Genomic DNA, 23,716 nt, shown 5'->3' with positions numbered 1-23,716 from the left:
GAGAGGGAAGAGGGGCTGGCAAGATGACCTGTGCAGTGACAGATTGTAAACTGGCAAGATGTGAGATGTTCTGTGAGTTACAACTCTTGTTCCAAGCAGATCGCGTTGATGACTCCAGCCTAGGCATTCCACCAACGGTCATTCTGCAGAATGTCTCATCACAATGGAACATTCGTAAATGTGCCGTGGCCGAATGTTAAATACTTTCCCACATAAATGCACAACTTCTGGGAAACCTCTTAAAAAATATACCCCCCCAAAAAGATTCAAGATAAAGAATAAAAAAAAAACACCAACATCAGTCTGTTGCAAGGGCATTAAAGATATTACCATCAAATACAGCAATAAAAGTGAAACCATTTATCGTAATAAATAACACAAGTAGTAAACCACCCGTTCACCTGTTACACCCTCGGTGATATGGAAGATTGTTTGCCACATGTAGAATTGACACCGGCTCATTTATCCATGAAGTCCAACCCAGAGGAAGAGCGGGGTGAACTCCATTAAAGGGAAGCAAACACCTGATGTCCATCATGTCTGAGAGCACCTTGAGAACAAGTGATGAGAAGCCTGGTTTGGATTTCTTTGACATGATGGCAGCATTTGTCCTCGTGAAACTGCAAAAAAAAAAAGACGCCACGAGAACGGTACCGTCTCTAGGTAAGAAAGAAAATTATGAGCGAGGTGGTTATTGCGGCCTGAAGGTTGACACAAATGAGCAGTGGTAACAGGGAAGCCATGCCGGTGTTTTCCCTGTGGTGTGTAACAGTCTCCATAGGAATGACAGGGCTGGGACATAAACATAGCTCTTTGTGTTTAAATAAAGCAATGAACATATACATCTGAGAAATACATTTGGCAATATCAAGGTATTTAGTAAAGAGGGGGACTAAGCAAACATGATTTACCTAATTGTCAATCCAAGTGGCTTAGTGATAAAACCCTCTTTGAAAAGAAAGACAAAAGAACTTTCATGCACTGTAAAGAGTAACCAAAAAGGCTTAAAAACATCCATAAGCGTCTGTAATAACGTCACAATCAGCAAATGTTTTAAGACACGACTTCAACCACCCACACCATCTTTTTCTCGACACCAACTCCGTATAGACCTGAGGAACATTGTGTCACGTCTTCACACTTCTACGAACCGACATACTTCACATTCCTGAATGAGCGATGACAAATAAAATGCAGGAAGAAAATATGGCGCTGAGGGTGCAAGAAGTAGGAGAGCACATCAACCCAACCTAAGATGATAGCTTCTTCTACAGTGTTAGCTTTTGAATCCCTGCAAAGTTAACGTACGACTCTCTCTTTTGTAGAGTCAAGTCAGGGGATGAACATATGCTGAAATGTACCATGACATTGTTTTGGAACGATATTTGTGAAGCTACAGTTGTTCATTTCCACCCAAAAGCAGCACAGCCCCCTGGCATGCAGAGAGGTATCTTCTTTGTAGTCATTGCAATAGTGCGAAAATGCTAGAAGCATCCTTTAAGAGGGAGGAGGACACCTGAAGAATGGAAATTGTTTGTGAGTCGGCAAGTCAAGCTTTGTCCTTATGTGACTACATACATTCCATGACCATCGCATGCACATAATGTGATTCTTTTAATTATTTTTTTAATTTAAATCTTGGATGTCTGTCACTTCAATTAGAGTTGTTTGAAGTTAGAAGACTACACCATAGAGGACAGAGTGTTCTCCTCAGGACAGTGGATAGGGAGAGAGGTCCGTAGAGATTCGATGGCAGGAGGGGCACCCTCACCGGGTGAAAGGTCATTGAGTTCCTCAGATGATGAAAGAGGGAAGGAAGGTGACAAGGAGATGCCCGAAGAGGGGTCAGCAGATCCAGCAAAAGTGCGTGGGGGTTTGGGCACCAAGTTGGGCTCCAATGTTGCCCTGGCCAGAAGCCGCTTGTCATCCGGTTCATCTGCCAAACACTCCACGTGGCCTAGAGAGCCGCGTCCCGACTCCGACTCCCCATCAGACAGATCCATTGGAGGTGAACTGCTGCCATCTAGTTTAAATAGAGAGTCCAAGTACTGGGCAAACTCCAGCACTGTTCGGCTGGGGTTCCCATTTGATAAGTGGGTTGGCGGCGGGGAATTTTCCCGTCCAGTCTCCGTGCCAAACTCCCACTGTTCTTTGTCGCGATCCATTGCTCTCGAAGCAATTTGTGGACTGCGGGGAGCGTCAGGGGTGCTACCTGGGCTGTAGACACCCGGCATCTCTTCCACATCAGGGTCAATTTTAGAGTAGATATTAGACTCTGCGTCAAAAGGCTGAGGGGAATAATGTCCACTGTAGCGAGGCGTGGCGGGGGAAAGCTCTATCGAGCACTCCGGATTAGACACGGGGTCCAGTGGCGTAAAGAAAGGCCCGATCTCCCCCATGTGTTCTGGTGTGGCCTGGCAGAGGCAGTCAGCTGCCAGCAGTTCAGTCCGAGAGCTGAGAGACGGATTCTCTTCAGGAATCGGGGCATCCAAAGGGAACGGGAGGCTACTAAGCATCGGAGAACCTCTAAGTGCAGCAGAGGAGCGCCTGGAATCCAGGCTGTAGACCGATTCAGCGTCTGACAGGCTTTCCATGACAGCCAACGGAGCTTTGCGGTCCCTAAGCTCCACAGTCAGGCGCTCCCGTGCTCCACGCAACACTACGGGCACTGGAGGAGGAGCGCACTCAGAGAAACCATCCAGAGATATTTCGGACTGGGCACAGGAACTAGAGGAGAGGATGAGAAAGGATAGGAGTGACAGGGAAGTAGGACTCGCAAGGTGAGATTGGCATCAAGAAAATATCAACGACAATTGGGAGGCTTTTAAGAAGGGGAAATGGGCGATGGTTTTAAAACATATACAATATGGACAAAGGTCTTGGGACATAACACTTGGTCAAGGAGGAGTGGGACTTGCCCAACTGACCCTGAATTTCAAACGCTACAGCAGACTTGAGAGATTTGGAGCATTTCTGTGTTTCCAACAAAGGCCCTTTGAGTGACCACAATGACTAACTAGAAAAGAATTTGAGAGACTCTTATTGGTTTTCTGGATTCAGAAATTCCAAGAGACATTTCAAACATTTGCACGGGACACTGTAAGGTGTTTATTTACATTTCCACTTCCTATTGGTGTAATTGTCTCAATACATTTGTCCATATGACGTGTCAAATTAAGTAAGCACCAGGGAGAAACACTGACAGGGGGAGGTCAGCATCCCACTGGGTGCTTCTAAAGCCGAAGAGATAACAACATCTACTACTTCTATCAGAACACAGAACCGGAGGGGGACGTGGAGAGAACTGAATACTACCGTACGTTGTAACTGCACTGTGGTCAGACAGCGTGCATGAGAGAATGATGCACATTATGAAGGGTTAAGTGATTACATGCTTTCCTTACCGTAATAATGTTTTTTGTCTTTTTTGTTAACCAAACAAAACAGACAAGAATTAAAAGTTTGAGAAAACAAAAGTGGAAATTAGTAGCAGTCTTAATGCCAGTTTGAGAATACGTTATATTATAAATAAACATACTTTATGGTGCTTACAGAAACTATCATGATAAGATAATATGCTAGGAATTCGCTTTTTCCTCAAATATCTAGACCAAACAGTCACTTTGGTTTTAGAAAAAAATATTTTTAGCTCTTATTTTTACTCCCATATACGTTGTTAGCTGTGAGCCTTTCTCAATTTTGTTCTCTTGATTGTATTTAAATCAGTTTCAAGACAAAGCTGCACAAACATTTCAATGATCATGGGATTTTGTTTCGTTTTATGTTAATTAGCACCATTAGTGAGTGTGGTAGAAAATGCCTTGCTCGTAGACATTACATAGAAAAAGTCGGAAAACTAACAGATTTAATTGAATGTTTAATTTCTGGAGACCCTGCGACTTGTATAGAAACAAGTCAATTTTTCAAAATAAAATAAATTCCTTCACAGGAATTGATTTAAATATTGATTCAACATGAGGCAAAAACCCAATTAACTAGCAATAAACTGCCAACTCACAAAAATAAATATTCTTGAAATTTTTACATCACTTCCAGCAGGCTATAAGAGACACTGATAATTTTAGACCGCAACACATCCACTCCGGTGCTCAATACTGACCGAACACTACTGTTCCTGCGGTGGTGGTGGGTCGTAGCCATCGGCTGCTGTGCTGTCGCAGATGCAGCCATGAACACATTCTCAGCGTTCAAGTCGACTTCTGTCGGGCTCACCATGATCTTGGCTGCAGACAGCAGAGCCGTTTTTCCCTTGTTGTAGTTCTCCAGTACCTGTCACAAACACAGCGGTATACTCGTGACTAGGAGCATGGCAAAAAAACCCCATTAAACTTAAGTCAGAGAAAAGGCAAGGATGAACATAAAGGATACACATTATGGAAGTGCAAAAAAACATCAGATATCACTCAACTAACACTATTTTTATGTAACTCCACAATAAATACAAGACCCATTATAATGAAGTATTGTTAAAATTAATTCATAATGTACTTTATGATATCCTAAGCTCAATGAGCCTGGAATAAGTTCTCGTAGAGTTGACAGATCTTCTAAACAAATACAAAAAGTGGAATCAGTGATTTCCACTTTGCCTGGATAGTTTGTGTATGCAATCTTTCTATATATAACTGCAGATACTGTAAAACATCTATCGTGATAGTACGTAGTGGTTGAGATAAATGTAAGTGCGAGCTAAAGGTGAGCTTACACCTACTCCAACTGACATTAAACACCCACAGTGAAGTCATGGCTGCCTGAGGAAGATTCACACAAGTTCCATAGTTTGAGAGGAAATTGCAGTCCATATGATTTTAGGGTATGCAACTTACAAAACACAAGACAATCACATGAGTACAGCAATTACACACACACATTTGTGGTTGGCTTTAATGGGTTAGAACACATGCTGGACACACATTAGGTTCAAAGAAATGACTGGACATGCAAATGTGACAACACAATAAAAAAATGATGGAAAGAAAGGTTTGAATGAGAGGTAAAATATCAGTCAAGGAGCATGTTTGCGAATAAACGGAGGATCATTTGTACACTGCTACCGATGGCTTGCTCATGGGAAGACTGCTGCTGTGCTGCCAAGAGCACAACACGGTCAGAAATATAAAAAGGCACAAAAACGGTCTGAAAGCAGATCAAATCAAAATGACAACTTGATGCAGAGACAAACGTTTACATCTGCAATCCATTTAGTTACAGTAGATCTGCTTCGCTAATGTACATGCACATGACGACAGAATAACTAAATAGATGCATGGTAGAACATAGTCATCCTTTCGTCTGTTTATAAATGGTTGCCGCTGTTTCAAATCAGGAAAAAAGAGAATGAAATGACGGCGTAGTAGCAGCTTAAACAGTAATTGTAAATGTGTGACTCTGAATTTTGAAAGTACTGAGACAATTCAGTTGCCCGGAAGGAAGGAAGGGAGAAAAGTGTCTTGAGAGAAAGTAAGAGATGCGGAAGAAGGGACAGTCCGTGTGAAAAGGCATCACCATGGAAGCTTTGTGAACACAAAAGAAAATGTGTTAGCAGGAAGAAGTGGGGGAGTTCCATGTCACAGCACTTGAGCAGAGGCACAGAAAGGAGCCAAAAAAAAAAAAAAACCACACACAATTTAAGTTGTTAGCGGGTTTTACGCTCTACATAAGCTTGATGTAGTGTACAGATGAGTCACTTCTCCAACTGCAATTTCTAAGAGTCATTTGCTCACTGGAATGCAGCTATAATTTCTTTCCTCCCTCTGGAGACCTTGCCTAGACTTGTTGTTGCCTCTGGCCACATATTTGTAGGTGCAAAACAAAGGCATCAGAACTCAAAGATTTCTCATTGAATAATCTCGATCCTTTCAATGGTAGAAACATGATCTCACTGATAAATTTGACAGTGTTAGAGTTATGAGAAAATGGTTTCATTCAAATAACTAGCATTTTGACATTCATTTTCGCAGCTCTGTGTATATTACTTCTCTGGTTCTTCTATATCAAACAAATTTGTTTTAGGTTCATTTACCTGACATGTTTCGGCGGAATCTTCCGCCTTCATCAGAGTGTCACTGATGTGTTTGTGACGCGTCTTTATCAGCTGATGGACGCGTCACAAACACATCAGTGACACTCTGATGAAGGCGGAAGATTCCGCCGAAACATGTCAGGTAAATGAACCTAAAACAAATTTGTTTGATATAGAAGAACCAGAGAAGTAATTGAAAAAGAAAAAACAAGATGAACCTAGTACATCTGTGTATATTGACGTGCACTGTTAAACACACGTTGAATGAGAATCCTTAATGCTCAAAGACATAAAAGATAAAAAGGTCAATCATAACGTTGGACACCATGCAACTACAGACTTCCTCTTGTTGTTAAGGCTTATGTGATCTTCCGATCTTGATAGTATTTCTTGTCTTGGGACTCATTGGGTAAAAATGCAGGAGTGGGAATTGCAGTTATGCAACGGATGGTGAAATGTAAGTCTGGTTGGGTTTGTGGTGAAATGCATGAATTGTCTTCAACTGAAAGAGTTGATGACTGGTGGTGAGAGGGATTAATAGCATCCGTAAAAGGAGATGAAAAGATGGTAGGGAGAGACAGTCTCTGTGAGGGAGGTATTGCAAAATGGGTCTTTATAGGTGGTCATACGGTGCGTCATGGGCAATAATGTTAAACTCCTCTTCCAGAGTCGCCTGCTCAGACATATGACAACCTGGTTCCAGCACCTGCAGACACACCAGAGGTTTTGCATACAATCACATAGTGCTACGCTTCCATAGAAGTCTTTAAACAGATGTGCCATCACCCAAACCAACCATCACCTCATATTTAACGCCGCAGGTATAGGGGAAATTCTCAGAGTGGTTTCTTCCCATGCAAACAATACCTTCATACCAGGACAAAGTATCAAATATTGCCAGAAGACACCATAGAACCAACCGGAAGAGAAGGAAAGGCTCCCCATGCTTTGCTAGGAGAGCAATGTGAATAAAATACAATGACAGGAAAGATGAAGATGAACAATGGATGATTCACACATTCAATTCAACTGAATTTAAAGCACATCAGTGATTTTGGGCATACCAATGAATGGCGAGTTTTTCTTTTTACGCTCTATAGTCAGATATATTTCTGTGATTGCTTGGACATAAAATCTCTAATATTGTAAATTAATTCTAATACATCTTTATTTTTTGTAACACATAAATCAATCTGTCTTGAATTAAAAGTACCCCTCAAAGAGACAAAGAAGTCTCGATAGAAAATGATTACATAAAAATTGGGCTCTGTACGCACATGTGATACTCAAATAATGCTGCGTCTTTGAGTGCATTCAAACTTTAAATAGCGGTAATAGTAATTCTCAAAAAGTTTTTTTTTTCTTTGTTGGAGACCATCGAAGATTCTCTCCACTCAATAATTTGATGAGATCCCAGCACCACACCAACAAAGACAACTGAATCAGCATGCAGAGGATGAAAACAGACCTTGTTTAGACCCTCCATCACCATGTGAGGCATGTGTTCATTCAGCATGGCAGGCGAAATGATGACCTCATTGAAGGCCTTGTTGTCCCCCCAAAGAGCCGAGTACGTTGGCTCTTCTTGACCACAGCTACAGGAGAGAGTGAGAGAGAAACCGTTTTGTAATCAATAAGACAGTCAAGGTTGACTGGACAGTGATCATTGTTTTTCTAGTCAACATTGGTGAGGAATGAATGAAGATAAGATGAAAATGTTACATAATATTCACAAAAAAAGAGGTATAATGAAAAAATAAATAAATAAATTATAGAAACAGTGAATGGACTTAAGTATGACACAAAATGAAAAAATGCACAAATCAGAAATCATCTTTCTCATTCTCACCAGGTTTCTGGAGGATGGTTGTGCACCACGTGGATGATGCGACCAGGAGGGTAGAGGGGAGTCGAGGCTGAGAGGGCGATGCTGAGGTCACTTGGATGGAGCCACAGGCGACTGGGAGGTGCTGCTTGCTGAGACGGAGGATCCTCCTCCTCCAGTGGAAGCTCCGACTTTGGGACGCATTTAGTACCTCCCACGATGATCCTCCACTGTGGCAATACAAACTCATTATCTCAGTTGTGTGGAATAGTACGTTTTGTCTTGGGCAGGGGCTTCTGAACTTTATGCAGTACATGAAACAATGTTTGCAAATCAATGATGATACAGGAAGAGGTGTACCTTTGGTTTGTTACTTTTTTGTAGAACTTCAAGCAGATGGCGACGAAAGCCCTCTAATTGTGACAGGCCCAGTCTGGAAGACAACACCCACAAATGACTGTGACAAATTCATGACTCCAAGGAGTGGATTTGCAATGCACAAATGAAGGGGATACCTTGGTACTAGATCTTTTCCTAATACTACAGAGGTGACAAACTCTTTAGAGTACTCCATGGCATCCTCACTGGTTGAAAAGAAGGGAAATAAATCATGCAGAAAATGGTTGAACACACTGATTACGCATTGACATTTATCAAATTGAATCAAATGCATTTCCAAATAACAGCATGGAGAGACAAACTTCTACCACGGCTGTGGTTGTTTTTAAAGTGCTATATAAATGAAGTTGAGTTTAATTGAGAAATCTATCCTTGGCTCGTCTTGCATCTTAACCGCTACTTGACGTCAGCACACAGGTAAAAACACCCAAGATTGACTAAGAGCAAACATTGCACGATTCTAAGGTAGCATTCTACGAGCCTTGATCTAAATTTCATTGAACATCTGTGAAAGAGCAGAAAAAACTTGGAGCAGGTTGCTTATGAAGAGTAGATCAATTGAATACCTGCTGAGAGGTGCAGCAGTCTCACTGAATTTAAGTAATTGCCTCAAAAGATTGAAATATTGAAAGATGAATTATTAAGTTAAAGGTACCATCATTCTTGTCCAAACCCGTATTATGAGTTTTATTTTAAATTAACGATTCTACTGAAACAACTTTAAAAAACAACGTATGATTTTAACATTTTCAAAAACAATGTATGATTTGAACTGGTTAATTTGTATCATGTTTCTTAATTTATTATTATGATTAGTATTTTCATTCTCTTTCATTGTGTCTACATGTGTATGTGCAAAACAATGGGCGAAAGGAATGGGGGGGGGGCTTACCTAAGAAGGCCACCAGGAGGGGAGTAAGAGTAGCAGTGAAGTGTGGGATACTGAGGTCTCAGCAGGAAGGAGAGAATTGCAGCAGTCCCAGCACCAAGAGAATGGCCTACTATCACCAGTCCATAATGCATGGTGCCCTTGTTCTGTGAGAGATGGCCCCAATCATCACACTGGCACACTAATATGGGCTGAAATACATATGTGCCACCAGACTCTGAATAGTTTTAACAATTATACATTGAAATTAGAATTGCACTGCAAAACAGAATATAACTATAATATGGGTTGCTTAGTTTGAATCATTGTATTGAAAAATTTAATCTGGCACTGCAGCTACTTGTGTAATAGTTCTAAAATGATTCTCACTTATTATCCTAATATTACATTGCAAGTATAACCTCAACGATCCATTTTGAGTGGGTTGTCGACACCCAGTAAAAAAAAGTTACATGTATTTGTACTCAGATTTTTTTTTTCCTGGAATATAGCGCTCTAGCAGCAAATTAAAGCAACTCTGTAAAACAAATACAATGCAAAAGACGTCAAAGCTCACAATATGCTTTTGACAGTAAAACGTACGTTAAAAGCCGTGCAAAAATATTTCTGCATGTGTTTTGCAGAGGCTATATTCAAACTAATTCTGAAACTTCTATCAAAGTGGTGACAACAGTTGAGAAGCACTTAGCTAGACAATGCGTGTGAATGCGTCCATGTACCAAGTCTCTGCCAAAAGCTTGCGACAATATCATTTCCTGCTCCAGTTTCTTCTTGATGTACTCTGCTGAGTAAACCATCCCCTAAGACAAAAATTACAGAAGGATTAAATGTGGTGCAAGTACGGGCAAGAATCCTGCTGCACTGAGATTTTATTAAAAGAGAACGACTGTCGTCAATGTACTATAGTGAAATTCTTCTCTCTCTGACCTTGTGTCCAAGCCAGGTCCCTTGCTGCTCCTCCACTGGTAAACGCTCAGAATCCCCCGACAAATCAGTCAAGGCATCCTGATGCCACACAAAAGAAAATAGGAGTTGTTTGCCATGAGTCAAGACTGTGACATTTCAATCATAGACTTAAATGCTACAACATTTCCCTTCAGTGCTTCAGTGTTACGTAAACAATGGACAGCAAATTTATATCGGAGTGCTGCTTTGGTACGATGCATGCACAGTGTGGGAGTGTGTGAACACTGCCTTGAACCTCAGTGCAGATGCAGCAATGAGAGAAGATTAGGGCAACACGGGATTCAAGGTTGTAGAAGTACAAACTGGGCAAAGCTTAAATTTACCTTTAGTGATAATGTCCCTCTGATACTGATAACCACCTTCTTCTTTTCATGATCCACTGCCACAAAAAATGGAGTCTCATAAACCTGGATGGAAATTTGACAGAAAACAGCAGAATATATTGTATAAATGGATCATAGGAGAAAGCAAAGATAAAACTGGGGCGGTGACTGAATGAGTTTCATTGAAACTGATACTCCATAGCATGACTATAACAAATAAAATAAAAAAAGAAAGAAAGAATCAATACACTGTCTCTGCGACATAACATCACACAGTTAATCATTTCAAACCATTTAGACGGATTGACCTTCAGGCTAAAGTCTATCAGAAAATACTAGCAGCTACAGTAAGATGGAGTGCTTTTTTTCTTCTTTGGCATCTTGAGATTCAGTCCATGACAATCGAGGAAAAGTGTGACAAAACGCAGTCTCAGTAGACTTCAACACCGACTAAAACGCTCCCCACTTCCCATCTCTCAGCAACTGAACTGGCGAGTGAAGTGTTACCAAAACAGATACAGATGACAGGCAAAACTACAAAAGACAGTGAAGCCATTAACATTGCAATGACACAATACGAGGTTTTTTTCTGCATCTAAAATTTTGAGGCTGAACCCACACTTCATTTTGGGCCGACTCTGGCTATTAAAACCTCGGGGGAAAAAATGCACTAGTTCAGGTGTCATTTATAACTGCAATTCTGCTATTAGACCAACAGGGTGGCTTAGGTTCTGTCTCACAAACACTGGGAAGCTGCTCTGATAAATGTCGAAAATCTTCATATTTTAAGGTGAGATGGAGTCATTAGTAAAGGTGAAGATAATTACAGAAAGTTACAAGTTTGAATTCATCCTATGAAGAGAAAATGTCATTTGTCACATCTGAAGGTACTATATGCCTCATGAGATAGAGTTGAACAAGGCAAGGTTTCAGAACAGGATATGGAGGTAAAGTGAGGTTACTCACTTGAGAAGAAGTAATGTTATAATCATGCAAAGGTGGCATTTGTGACACTGTGACATTCAAGCAACATGAATTTCAATGAATTTCCAGATTTTCCCCAAAACATGTGAGTAGGCCTAATCATTTTTTTGTGGATTAGCATTGATGTGCAATACAAACATAGGACTTCAATTATATTAAAAGTGAGTTGCTTTTGTGGAAAAAAAATGCACAAAATGATTTCTTGCACTTCATATTGGTTTCTTGTTCAGCAGCTTTGTGCAATCCTTGAATGGTAAGTTATGAAAAGAGCCTTAAGCACTGGAAGAAATATAAAGTCGTGGTTGTTTTATTGTTTGCTGCAAAGCCTTTGTAGTTGGGTTGGGATAGTGGAGCTTTCGTAGAAGCTGTGGCCCTTCTGCAGCACTGACGGAAAACGGTGGTCCCCTCAAGCATTTAAATTGCCCTTCCCTGAGCTACAAATGTACAGACTTTGAAGCAATTCTTGAATTTTAACATGTTAAACCCAACATGTCTTATAGCATAAGCCTGATTTGTCATACCACAGAATTTATTTCCAGTGCGACAGCATCTAGTGATGGCATACTTTACATTTTCCATCCAGTGCGCGACTTTGTATTTGGTGATGTAAGGCGTTTATACAGTTGCTCGCCCATGGAAACTGCCACGAAACCCAAAGCTTACAGTTTTAGTGCCGATGTTAATGCCAGATGAAGTTTGGAATGCTGCAGCGGCTGATTCAGCAGGACAGTGGAAACTTTTACACACTGTGCACCTCAGCCTTCCGCGACCTTGGCCTTTAACTTCACAATGTGTGCCATCTGCTTTCTATGCCTCAGTTGCTGTGGTTTCACAACTCCACTTTATTTTACTACATTTAAATGCTTACAATGGTTAATGTCTAGTAGGGACCGGAAAAAATGGTATAATTGAGGAAGTGCACTTGAAACGGTAAAATACTCACAGCATCATGGCAGGAAGTGTAGACAATGTGAACCTGCTTGAGATCCCGGTCCAAGAATTGCCTGCGTATGGCCAAAATATTACAACCACAACAATTGTCCTCCTCCACTGTCACTGACTGGGACAAACGTGAGCCAGACACTGATGTGCAGCTGGGGATAGAAGGGAAATCGGGACATACAAAGATTGTAAACCATTAAGTAGGAACAAAAGCAACTGTTGATTAAAAAGGAAGTCACCCCAAAACCTTTTCTCTGATTAATGTTGTGCTTGTATAATCCAGATTAAACAGGCAAAACCCACCCGTCTTGTTATCCATCGGATGGGACAGCCATTTCCTTCTCGCTGTCGACTGAAAATGACATCGCAACTGCCATGACTCGGGTGAGAGCCAACCAGTTTTCTGAAGCTGAGCCGTGATGGGTTGTGACCTGAGACCTGGCACCTGTGATGTCATTTTCAGTCGACAACAAGTGGCAAAGCGTCTGCTCCCTGAGATGGATAAAAGCGGGTTGATTTTGCTCCGTAACTCATAATCTAAAAGCAGACTAGAAAGAACCCAGAATGCCGACTCGTGGGGGCACATACAACATACAGTCTAAATATTTTGGTTGTTGACTTCCACTTGAATGTAGGTAAAATACACAATCCCATTGCATTATGCGAAAACTGTGGGTGCATGTTTGAGTGCTTACGGGCAGGTGCTAACAAGGAGGCACAGCCCGCATGCTGGCTTTCTCATCAGGTACATGGGCCAACCATATGCAGCGAGAGCAAAGAGCATGTAGTAGCACACATCCTTGTACATGCCCATCTCAGTCTGCGACAGAAGAATACACGTGTAAGACACATCCACAAGGAAAGAGCTATCTTTTTTGGGAAAGAAAAAAAAGAGAGAATGTTTTAAAGTGCTAGCATAGATGCATAGTGTGAATGAAAATATGGTTTTCAGCTTTGGCTTCATGTATTCATCATATATAAGGATTCACCGAATTCTTCAGATCCAGATATCTAGTGTTGCGAGTAACAGGCATCCCGGACAGGAAGGCTAAGATATCGTTGTTGCCCTGTGGAGGGAAGATAACAGAATAACGTTTCAAATCAAGCATTAAAAGGAAATGTGACTTGTATGGTAATGAGTCTGCTGCATGCTTACAAAGATGCACAATATTACATAAGGGTGTAATTTGGCAGATTGGTCTTGAAGTGCTGACTGCACGAGTGATTTTCAATTTTTTACTGTGTTTCACAGGAAAGGTGTATAAAAAGATTCCTTCAAAAGGGAGACGTAAACATACTATCATACCTGGTCCAGGATAGATGATCTTTTAGACCTCTGCGTCTGACGAAGGAGTACCAAGCCAGCGATAATATCACTAGGCACAATGTCCAGATCTCTGAAGAACTCTGCAAAAAGGCTTGCCACCTCTGAATATGCATCCTGCAGTAGATAGAAGCAGACTTGAGTGCACGGTGTGCTATTAACAGTATCTTAAATACTACAAACTTAAAAACGGATATCGGGGGGGGGGGGGGTCTTGGTTCTCGCAGAGTTCCGTTTCTATGGTTACAAAGTGTCCAGAATGTGTATGTACCAAGTGGTTGTCTTGTCCAGTATTGTGTTATTGATATTGTGGCAATTTTAATATCACAATATCGCCATTATCGCCATATTCGTAATATAGCTAATCCCAAAAGCAGAATTCATGTGGCTCACCGATTGTGTGTCCTGGGCTCTTGTGCAGCACATAAAGAATTTCAGCCTCCTGCTCCAGCTGCTGGTCTGGCCTTCCTCAAGTCTGTGTCTAAATGTAGAGGATATAAGAAATAAAACACACTTACATGAGAATTGGGATATGAATGTGAATGATGTGTCAAAATAAAGAGGTTTGTTAGTACCTTAGAGTGTATGTTGTAAGGTTACGTTGACGCCGGCGAGTTGCTTTCAGTTTGACAAATGTCCGACCGGTGGGATCGAAAGTGCACATAAGTGTAATGCAGACACTCAATATCACTAGCCAGTTGCACGCAACAATCCCTAAAACACAACAATAACATTTCAAATCAAGCACAATATATCCCACGATCCAATTTAAATATGTGTGTGGACAGAAACGTACATCAAATGAATTTAAGTTGGTAAGATTAAGCTTCAACAGACCTCCATAACCCCCCCAGAAAATCATGAATTCGTTCAAGTTGAAAGATGATCAAATGTTTTTGCCAAGTCGATACATACAAAAAAAATATGCGTTGGCGGTTGAGGCAGATGATGAACGACTACAAATATAACTCATTCCGGTGAGAATTGATATCATTTTAACCGTCTCATAAACGATCTACCTAAAGCCCTTGTGTGACTCACCCAAAGCTAGATTTTTGGCGGTGACATCAGAGCACGGCTGGTAATACTGAACAAGCCAGGCAATTCCCACGACTGCATATACGAGCTCTACCAGGAGAATGGCTGCAGCGAAAAAAAAATAAAAGAAATCACACAAAGTACAAAATATCACAAATATATCGTACATATACTAATATATATATCTTAAAGTGAGGCAGCTTACCTAGTCGGATATAGATGACATACTGCACAGCTTCCCTGGGCTGTGTGTATAGGATGCTGCCTCTCATACTCAACCATATGATGGCGCTCTCACAGATAAGGCAGCTGACCAAGATGCCCATGTACCCTCGGCCATGGTCCACCAGTGTTATAGAACAGGACTGGTCAGAGCCATAGGGAAGGCCGAACAAAACCACGGAGAGAACGACCAGCCTGAAAAAGTACAATTAGGTATTGTCAAGAAGCCCCTCCGCCCTCTGTTTTTTTCATGGAATTGTTCTGTGACAGAGATCAACTCACCAGATGCAGTGCAACAAAAACAGAAAGAGGGCAGGCAGCACCAGGTCATCACTGCCGACTGACCAGCGCCGCCGAAACATCACCATGCCAGGCATCACTGCCCTGTGGAGAAAAAGATGTAACATCAAAAATAACAAATATGATGTTTTCGGCAGGCCTAGAAAACTGGAAAGTCTGAAAAGTGCAACACTAATAATGTTTCTGAGGGGCACACACCACATAACTCCTCGTGCAACTTTAACCAACTACACAGTTCTTAAAAGAAAATGGCATTGCTGTACTTTTCAGCCACTCTTTTTGGCACCCAGGATGCATTTTGGCATGCAAAGCTGAATCTTTTCCCTGGTAAGATTTTCCAAGATGGCGCTCCAGTGGCGGTCGTCTTCAAATGCTATGTTGTTTTTTTGTTGGAGGTCAAGGGTCACGAGAAAAAAGGTCAAGTAGAGCTTTTGAGAAAGTGAACCTGCTTTGACATTAGATGGTACCCTGTAACAAAAAGATTCCTTAACATCACTCTGATCATTCTCTTGTTGAAAAACAAAGCAGTTGCTTCTGGCCCAAAATGAACTGAAATGACAAACCCACAGAAAGAAGGAAGGAAGGAAGAGGGGAGCCACAGAGAGGCTGATGCACGCCTTATGATGCCGATGCAGGCTGATCGAGCCTTTACGGTGAGCTACTCCAGTGTATCTGTTTAAAGATTTGTTTTGTTAAAACAAACACTCAAAAGAAAGATTTACATTTTACAATAAATGTAAGACAAATAAAGATGAGAAATGCGGAGCACAAGACTTATATTGATTGTTCTGCTCCGTCTGTTGCAATGATTTCTCAGTCGTTAACAGAGTGCCAGTACCTTTCTTGCTCCAACCTTAAATAGCACAGTCATCAGAGTTATTAAAGTCTTCCGTGGCATTGTGCCATCAAAAATTAATCATACTAATTAAAATGGCATGATATAGCTGCATCATTGCCCAGTTGAAGGTGAGAAGTTGATTTACACTGCAGCAAAAAAGTGCACTGTGGCTCCATGAAACAGTGACACGGCAGGACTCTGCAATTTCTTAGCATACAGTATCTTACAAGCAAAATGGATGATGTGGGAGAAAAGGGTCAAGTCGCCGATAGCCACCGATTAAAACAATAAATAAAAAATGGCACTCAGTTCTTAAATAGCGGGGGAGGGCTGACTCATGTCAGAGGCGCGACCCTAATTGACAAAGTGTAATTTATCAGCTTGTTGATGAAATGCTACCCGATGACTAAAAGGGAAATAAAATCTTTATAGGCACTCGCTTTGTGAGTGGTATTGTAGGGGATGTGTGGGCTTGTGGGTGTTTATAAATACGAATCTATATTTGTCGAGCAAATAAAAGGCAAATCACATTTGCCTGACAAAAAAAAGGATGTAAAAAAAAATACTCACAAAAATCTGATTTTTATCCATATTGCTACAAATGGGATTTGCGAGGCGATGTTGTCTGTAACATGTTTTGCTCTGACTAATCAGTGAATCAAAAAATGAGGACCAGTTTTGACAGTGAATCGGGAAATGTCACTAAATGTAGCGACAGTTGCATACTGGCCAAGACGGCACACCCGCTGGCTTTGTTTCTGCCCCAATTGTCATGGTAACAGAAAGACGCTCTCTACATTTGCAAAAGACAGAACTCAAAACGGAATATTTACAACCACAATAAGTGAATATCACGTGAGCTACTATTCTTTCCCCACTGTTATTTTGACTCAAGCATGCAAGAGACCTTTTTGAAGACATGTGACTTTTTTTTGTTCATGGGAAAGATAAAGCATTATGTCTTCTTCAAAAATGTGTATAATTCTCAAGTATTAGCACAATACCAATCATGGTGATGGCAGCATTAAACTTGAGGGTTGTTTATCTTCAGCTGGAAAAGGGTATTGGTGCTTTAGTCAAGGTGGAGTCAGTCAATATTTGGCACGTTTGGCATCTTCTGGGAAAATGAGAGTGGGAGCTATTTAGGAGTGCTTTTGAAACTAAGAGAGGGTAAATATTGCGAGATAAATAAATCATTGTCTGTCGTTGATAGACTCATCCATATTGAATGAGCACAATATCAGAAGGTGCTTTGACAAAAGTGTGGAAACAATTATGCATTTTTACACATATTTACATACAAAAGACACATGTATAACATCTTTCAACATGGTTTTCTCTTTAGATTATAAAGACGGGAATGTTTGATACCACTTTTGTCAGACGGATACCAGTACATCAACCCATTGATTTATTTGCAGCACCACCTACTTAGAACTCAGCAGGGACGTGTAAAACAGAAAAATACCAGCATTTTCTCGCAGCAGATCTGGAAACATCTAAATGCACAGTCTTCTGGCAGGCCGGGCATGTTTCTGTCATTCATCAGTGAAATGGTCACTATGCAAATATCATACTGGTCATCGATGAAAGACTAAATTATTTGCTTCCATATCCTGACAAGAATACCTGGCCATGCTGAAACCACAGACAGACCTCATTAATTAAAAAAAACTAAGCTAACCGGTACGTAACAGAGACCCAGACTGAATTCCATTATGAAAAACCAGATGATTAACAGTGATTAGAAAAGCCATTAAATAATGAGTTGTCAGATGATATCAGATGTAAAATTCAAAGACGGTTAGAGGGCAGCACACTCCAACAACCACAGGAAAACACAATTTAAAGAAACACATTCTCTGTGAAATCATTTCAGTAATTCAGTCGCACATAGAATTACTCAAAAGGGAACTAATAGCATTTAAGGGGAGTTGAACCACTGTCAACAGGAGGGACAGTATTAAAAGGTTCTGGCAATGACAAAGCGTATTCTTCCAAAATGGAATAAAAAAAGGACACATTTGAAAGTGAAATAAACTGTAAAAAATGCTGGTCTGGAAAACAAACATCAGCCAGGCAAATTGCAATAGATGACAAGAAGGAGTACGGTCACAAGTCACCTGCTTTTTCATTAACAAAGGAGAGAAAATCAATGTGCAAAAACAAAAAAGATTTTGGAAGAGGGTGGGACCCTAACTAAACAAAAAAAACAACAACCATTTGGATTTAAATCATATCCACTTATGTGTTTTCTCTGCTTTGTGCTAAAGGCTTACAGGGGTCATATGGAAAATGCTCTTTATTGCACATATGGGTAAGATAGTTGTTCCTCACCCAACAGATTGATTGATTGATTGATTGTATATTTATTGATCCCCAGGGGTGGGGAAATTCATGTGAAGTTACTTAACCAATTAGGTCTTTTGTCAGCTTCTTTTTTTTTTTTTTTTTGCTCTGTTGTATTTTGACAGCTTGCAAAAGCAATGGTGTGGCGAATTTGCATATATTATATTGTAATTCTCTGCCTGTAATTTGGCAGCTAGAAACAGTGAAGAGATGCCAGTGTAATTCAGAAGCCTTGTCAATGGTGCCTTTTAGCAGAACACAAACCACACCACAAAATGGATGCTACTTTTCACATTTTATTAGCTGTTGGTTGGAAAGCAATTTTGATTGTTCATGACTTTCTTGAGCAATCATTGTATTTAATTACAGTACCTGATCTGAATCTGGTTTTGCAGTTTACATCATGCTAAACCTAGCCTGGCAAACACTGACAATGCTACATGAGTTATTATCATCGGAGTCGTTGTGAAACTAAAGGTCATTCGTACATTTTGGTGAAAAGACGCACACATCCCTGCACGTGAGCAGTGCCTTTGTGCAAGCCAGTGTATGGCTACGTGCCAGGCCCTCACCCCAACTCACGTGACCCAACAACAATGATGTAACGACAATGACAGAGCTCTCAGTCTGTCATTGTAGCTTTGACATGGACAATGAAAGATGAGTAAAAAATGGTTCCCATAATTTGCCTGTTAAAGTATGTTTCAATTGTGGAGATCTATCTTTTCGTATCTTTACGACTGCTTTATTACAGCGTTACAGATAGCTAGGATTTGTTTTGATTAGGAAAGGGGAAAGTTCAGAGAAGCACCTCATCCACACAGTCACTCCACAAGTCAAAGAGCGTGGCCGGGACACAGTAGGACAAGGAGTGGATGCTTTATTCTGGCTTCCATCCAATTCACATAGCATCAAAATGACTTACTCAATCCGCCTGATATTGTCATTTGCGTATAGCTCCACTTTTAATAAAATGTCGATGAGAGTGGAGCGTTCAAGGTGATGAACCCTTTTGGCTGCCCAACAATGTGCCTTGCGTAAATTAACATAACAAAGAACGTCTTCAGCTGCCTAATAGCATGCCTTTCTAAAAAAAAGAAAAAAACAAAACAAAAAAAAAAACAATACTTTCTATACAACGCACTTTCTGGGTTAACGCGATTCCCAAATTCTGGACCCCCAAAACCGTGTAAAATCAAGATTTGGGTGTACTGTGTTATGCTTCAGAATTGGTCAACACTTTCAGACAAAATACCATTGGAGGAAGCTTATTTGTATCATTCACTAACATAATATATTTGAAACGTATACTAATTCTAATGAAAACAGAAACTTCTCTCTGCATGCATTGAGGATTTAGACAATGTCTGACTCGAGTGGCGAGGATACACTGAGCAGTTCCAATTTCAATCTCCTCTATGTTCACTTTCATTCCTGCTTGGGTGAGAATGACACTGCTTTAAGAGTCGCTTCAGCTTTTGTCACATCCACTTCTCGCTGTTTCTAATCAGCCTGTCTCTGCAAAGCCATCACACAAGACAGCAGCATGCTGACCATCCAAATCGAACACTCCCTCTTCCTTTTCCCTCCCATTCTTCACTCTTCCCTGTCCTAATGCTCTCTTCTTCTCCTTCCTACCCACACACTCATTCACTATTCATATTTTAGAGGACATTTGTGAGCATGGAAACAAGTGAGTGCATCTGCACCGCTACAGAAGAAACCTACATTTGCTCTTCCTTATCTAACAAAGCCAGATTTTGGTTTTGGTTTACCACTGCTCATCTTTTTTTAGACTGAAAGCCATGTGAAAGCCACTCACTCCTACACTCCCTCTGCCTCTTTCTCCATCTTTTTCTCCCACCGCCACCACCCACTCAATCCTTTTCACCTCCTTATCCATTTTCCTCGTGTTGCAGCCGATGCATTAGTGTTAACGTGTGGCTGTTTGTGCGTATGGATGCGTGCCAACGGCGGGTTGCAAAGGTGAGCTGCCAACCTGGCTGCAGCCGACAACCACAAAGCAAATGAAACGATGTTTCGGTCGAGATGCTGTGGCCGCTCGATGACTACAGCCAAAGATTTTTTTTTTCCCTTCTGTTTTTCCTTTCCATTAAACTGCACAAACCGACATCATTAAGCGCAATAGAATTTCAGTGAAGAGGAGCCAATCGTGACTTGGACATTTTGTCACTCTCAGTAGACTGAAATGACATCGCAGCTTCAAAAAAACTAGTAAGCCGTGATTAGTTGTGACCTGACAAGCAACTGTGATGTCAGTCCACAGCAAGTGGCAAAATGGCTGTCCCCTGAGTTTTGACGAGTAGGGGCGCATACAACATATTGTAGAAAAAATCTTTGGGTTGACTTCCCCTTTGAGAAATACCACTGAGCAGAGATGAACAATCGAAAAACAAACATTAGTCCCGTTGAGTATCCCACTCAAGGTAATATTCCATCATGTGGATCCTCAAGGAATATTTTACGTTGGCTATGTAGTCAGTAGAAGACTAATTAACGAATTTCTCCACGAGTGTAACAGGACCAGTTATTAGTGTACAGTTAGCAAATAGGGCTAAATTTACATTCCTTTCCGTAAAAACTACAACTCAATACAACTCAAGTTAAGGGTACAAAACAGCAGGATGTTAATAACGGAGTGCTGTTATGCATTTGCTGCCATTTTGAATCATTTTATGGCCGAAGCAAATTAAAAACAAAAATAATTTTCAGGAAGATTATGTCAATATTTGGATTGACAAACTAATCCGCAGGTCCTGCAATACATCCTCCCCCTGTCTTTACTTTCCCATATAGTTTGATTAAACAGAACTAACATGGTTTATTGAAGAACCTAAATTTGCCCTTCTATTTAAATGGCAATGTGTTGAATTGGTCCCACTCACGACATCAATACACATTTCAAATAAACAAGTAGCAGAGGATAGGTCAACTCTCCAGATTAAACAGCTCAAGGATATTATCATCATTATAAAGGGATGATGCATGCAGGGTTGCTACTTGCTATCTGAGTCTTACTGTATCCGTTTATATTCATCTGTCAAAAAAGCTTTTTAAATAGCAACAGTCTCATAGACTATTTCATTAAGAAACAAAGACAAATAAACAACAAGAACAAACCAAATGCTGCTGCTTTGACTTTTTTTGCACTCTTTTCAAAGGGGCATAAAGAACATACCGACATGGCAGCGCTAAATTCAAAGCATTGTCTCTTGAGGGGCAATTGTCATGTTTAAAATGAAGGAACCTTAATTAAAATAGATATACTTGAATGGGATTAAAATGAAATCTAACCAACATATCACACAAAATCAATTTACAGATGAATGGATAGCATATATGTACTGCATATACTATTGTATATACCGTAAATTCCGGACTATAAACCGCGACTTTTTTCCAAAATTCTGAACCCTGCGGCTTATAGTCAGGTGCGGCTTATATGAAGATTTTTTTCGTGATTTTTGTGATGACTTGATCACTTTTATACACTGCGGTATCTTGAAGAAAAAAACAACAACAAAAATACTATTTTGAAACACTACTATGGCTGCTGCTTATTCTGGCTGTGTTGCTTGTGACTATTATGAGCTTTAGTAGGAATGCACGCTAGGTGACCTGCGTCAAAGGGCTCTAAACCCTTCGTCACAGGCAGTGTTTAGAAAGACATGTTAAAGTATGTTATTAAAACTCTAAAAAGGCTTTCTGTGAACGATCTTTCCCTGTAAAAAGACGCGTGTGCACGTGCGGCTTATAGTCCGGTGCGGCTTATATAAGCAAAAAACTAAAATATCCCCCAATTTTAGCTGGTGCGGCTTATAGTCCGGTGCGGCTTATAGCCCGGAATTTACGGTACTATTGCTCCAGCACAATAGAGAAGAGAACAGTTGCACAGGGCAACAGAAAAGCGGTAGTGGCATTCTTAAATACGCACTGTTTTTCCAAACAGAGACAGACAGTCGTATTTGCCAATTCACCCTGGAGATGGCCACTTTCCTAAGACTGTGGTTATAGCAAATGACATCACAGGTACCAGACCTCCTGAGATGGACAAAAACAGATGGCTTATGCCTGTATAATTCATATTCCACAAACCTTACGCTGTGTTTCAACTAGTTTGGCTGCACAGAATATATTAAAAGGAAAATTTGGAGTTGACTTCCACTTTTAAATGACACAGGAATAGCTATAATGAATGAATATACTAAATAATTGACACTGTACTGCTTCATGTGTTCAGTTTGCTGTATATCAGAAAAGTTCAAGCCTTGTTTTAAATAGTTTCTTCCAAAACTCAAACCATGTGAATTTTCATTTCAAATGTATCCTCTTGTTCTTCTCATCTAATATTGGAATCAATCCGCCTGCAGGGGTATTTCCTGGCTGCTAAATGCCTAACTTGTGGAACAAATGAATTTTCACAGTTCTTTCATGAATTGCTTTGTATTGTTGCACAGAAAAAAAAAACAGGGGTCTCAAACATGTGGCCCCCAGGCCAATTAAGGGGGATGATTAGCGATTGTGTGCCCCACATATTTTTCTCAAAATGCATATTGTTGTCTGGTTTGTGGCTTTACTTTTGTATATACTATTTTAGCACTTAGTTTGTATGTACTGTAGTTGGACCTCGTGACAGATTATTTGTCGACGAGTTAACCAAAGGGAAATTGTCAGTCACTTGGTTACGGTGTTATTCCGAAGTGACACGATGAGGAAGGAAAGCCAAGACAGGTGTCATCCTCCTTGCGATGACACACCGGGCACCTTGAAAAGCAAGTGTAATTATGAATCGGAAGCAATGCAATTGTGTCAAGAGTTCAGGTTTGTGGAGTTGTGTGTGGGTGTGCGTGCGTGTGTCTCGGCATCCTCCAAACACGTGTAAGACCGCAAGCAATGTTGCAGTAACGGGAGCATCCTGCGGGCCAAGCTAGTTGTGATGTGGCCTACTCATGTGTCCAAAATCAGTGGGGGGAAAAAATATGAAGGTGGCCTGTCCAAATAAAATCTCACACTGTGTAGACAGAAACGGGGGGTGCCCATTTACTGGAATGTATTCGCTGCTTCTCACCTGAATTTTGACGCTGCCTTGACACGAACCACTGCATCGGTTCCGCTTGCTCGCCCATATCCCCCCGACTGGAGACAAGCCTCCTCAGACCCGTTCTTCTCGACACCAGTTCAAAGATGCAAGGAGGGAGAGGGAAGTCTGTAAACGCCTCGGGGAGAGGTTTTATGACAACGGAGCAGCTGTCA

General features: G+C 40.8%; 1 protein-coding gene across 2 annotated transcripts; it reads right to left on the bottom strand.

The window, feature by feature from the left end:
- Nucleotides 1–806: 806 nt before the first annotated feature.
- On the bottom strand, nucleotides 807–23,672 carry dagla (diacylglycerol lipase, alpha). 2 transcript variants are annotated; one of them, XM_061277415.1, is made up of 20 exons: nucleotides 23,532–23,672; nucleotides 15,238–15,339; nucleotides 14,939–15,150; nucleotides 14,737–14,838; nucleotides 14,271–14,409; nucleotides 14,089–14,176; nucleotides 13,678–13,812; nucleotides 13,361–13,438; nucleotides 13,067–13,191; nucleotides 12,373–12,523; nucleotides 10,446–10,529; nucleotides 10,084–10,161; nucleotides 9,876–9,956; nucleotides 9,160–9,347; nucleotides 8,384–8,452; nucleotides 8,229–8,301; nucleotides 7,893–8,098; nucleotides 7,512–7,638; nucleotides 4,121–4,290; nucleotides 807–2,727 (listed from the first exon to the last, which is right to left on the bottom strand). In XM_061277415.1, exons 2-20 carry the CDS (start codon nucleotides 15,330–15,332, stop codon nucleotides 1,683–1,685), a joined length of 3,246 nt encoding a protein of 1,081 aa, XP_061133399.1. In that variant the 5' UTR covers nucleotides 15,333–15,339; nucleotides 23,532–23,672; the 3' UTR covers nucleotides 807–1,682. The 2 variants fall into 2 exon arrangements, with proteins under 2 accessions (XP_061133399.1, XP_061133400.1); XM_061277416.1 differs by having other exon boundaries at nucleotides 9,160–9,302.
- Nucleotides 23,673–23,716: the final 44 nt, after the last annotated feature.

Source organism: Syngnathus typhle, linkage group LG4, assembly GCF_033458585.1.
Source record: "Syngnathus typhle isolate RoL2023-S1 ecotype Sweden linkage group LG4, RoL_Styp_1.0, whole genome shotgun sequence".
Lineage (NCBI taxonomy): Eukaryota > Metazoa > Chordata > Actinopteri > Syngnathiformes > Syngnathidae > Syngnathus > Syngnathus typhle.
Note: the sequence above shows the minus strand (reverse complement) of the source record. Positions and strands in the feature narration are given on the sequence as shown.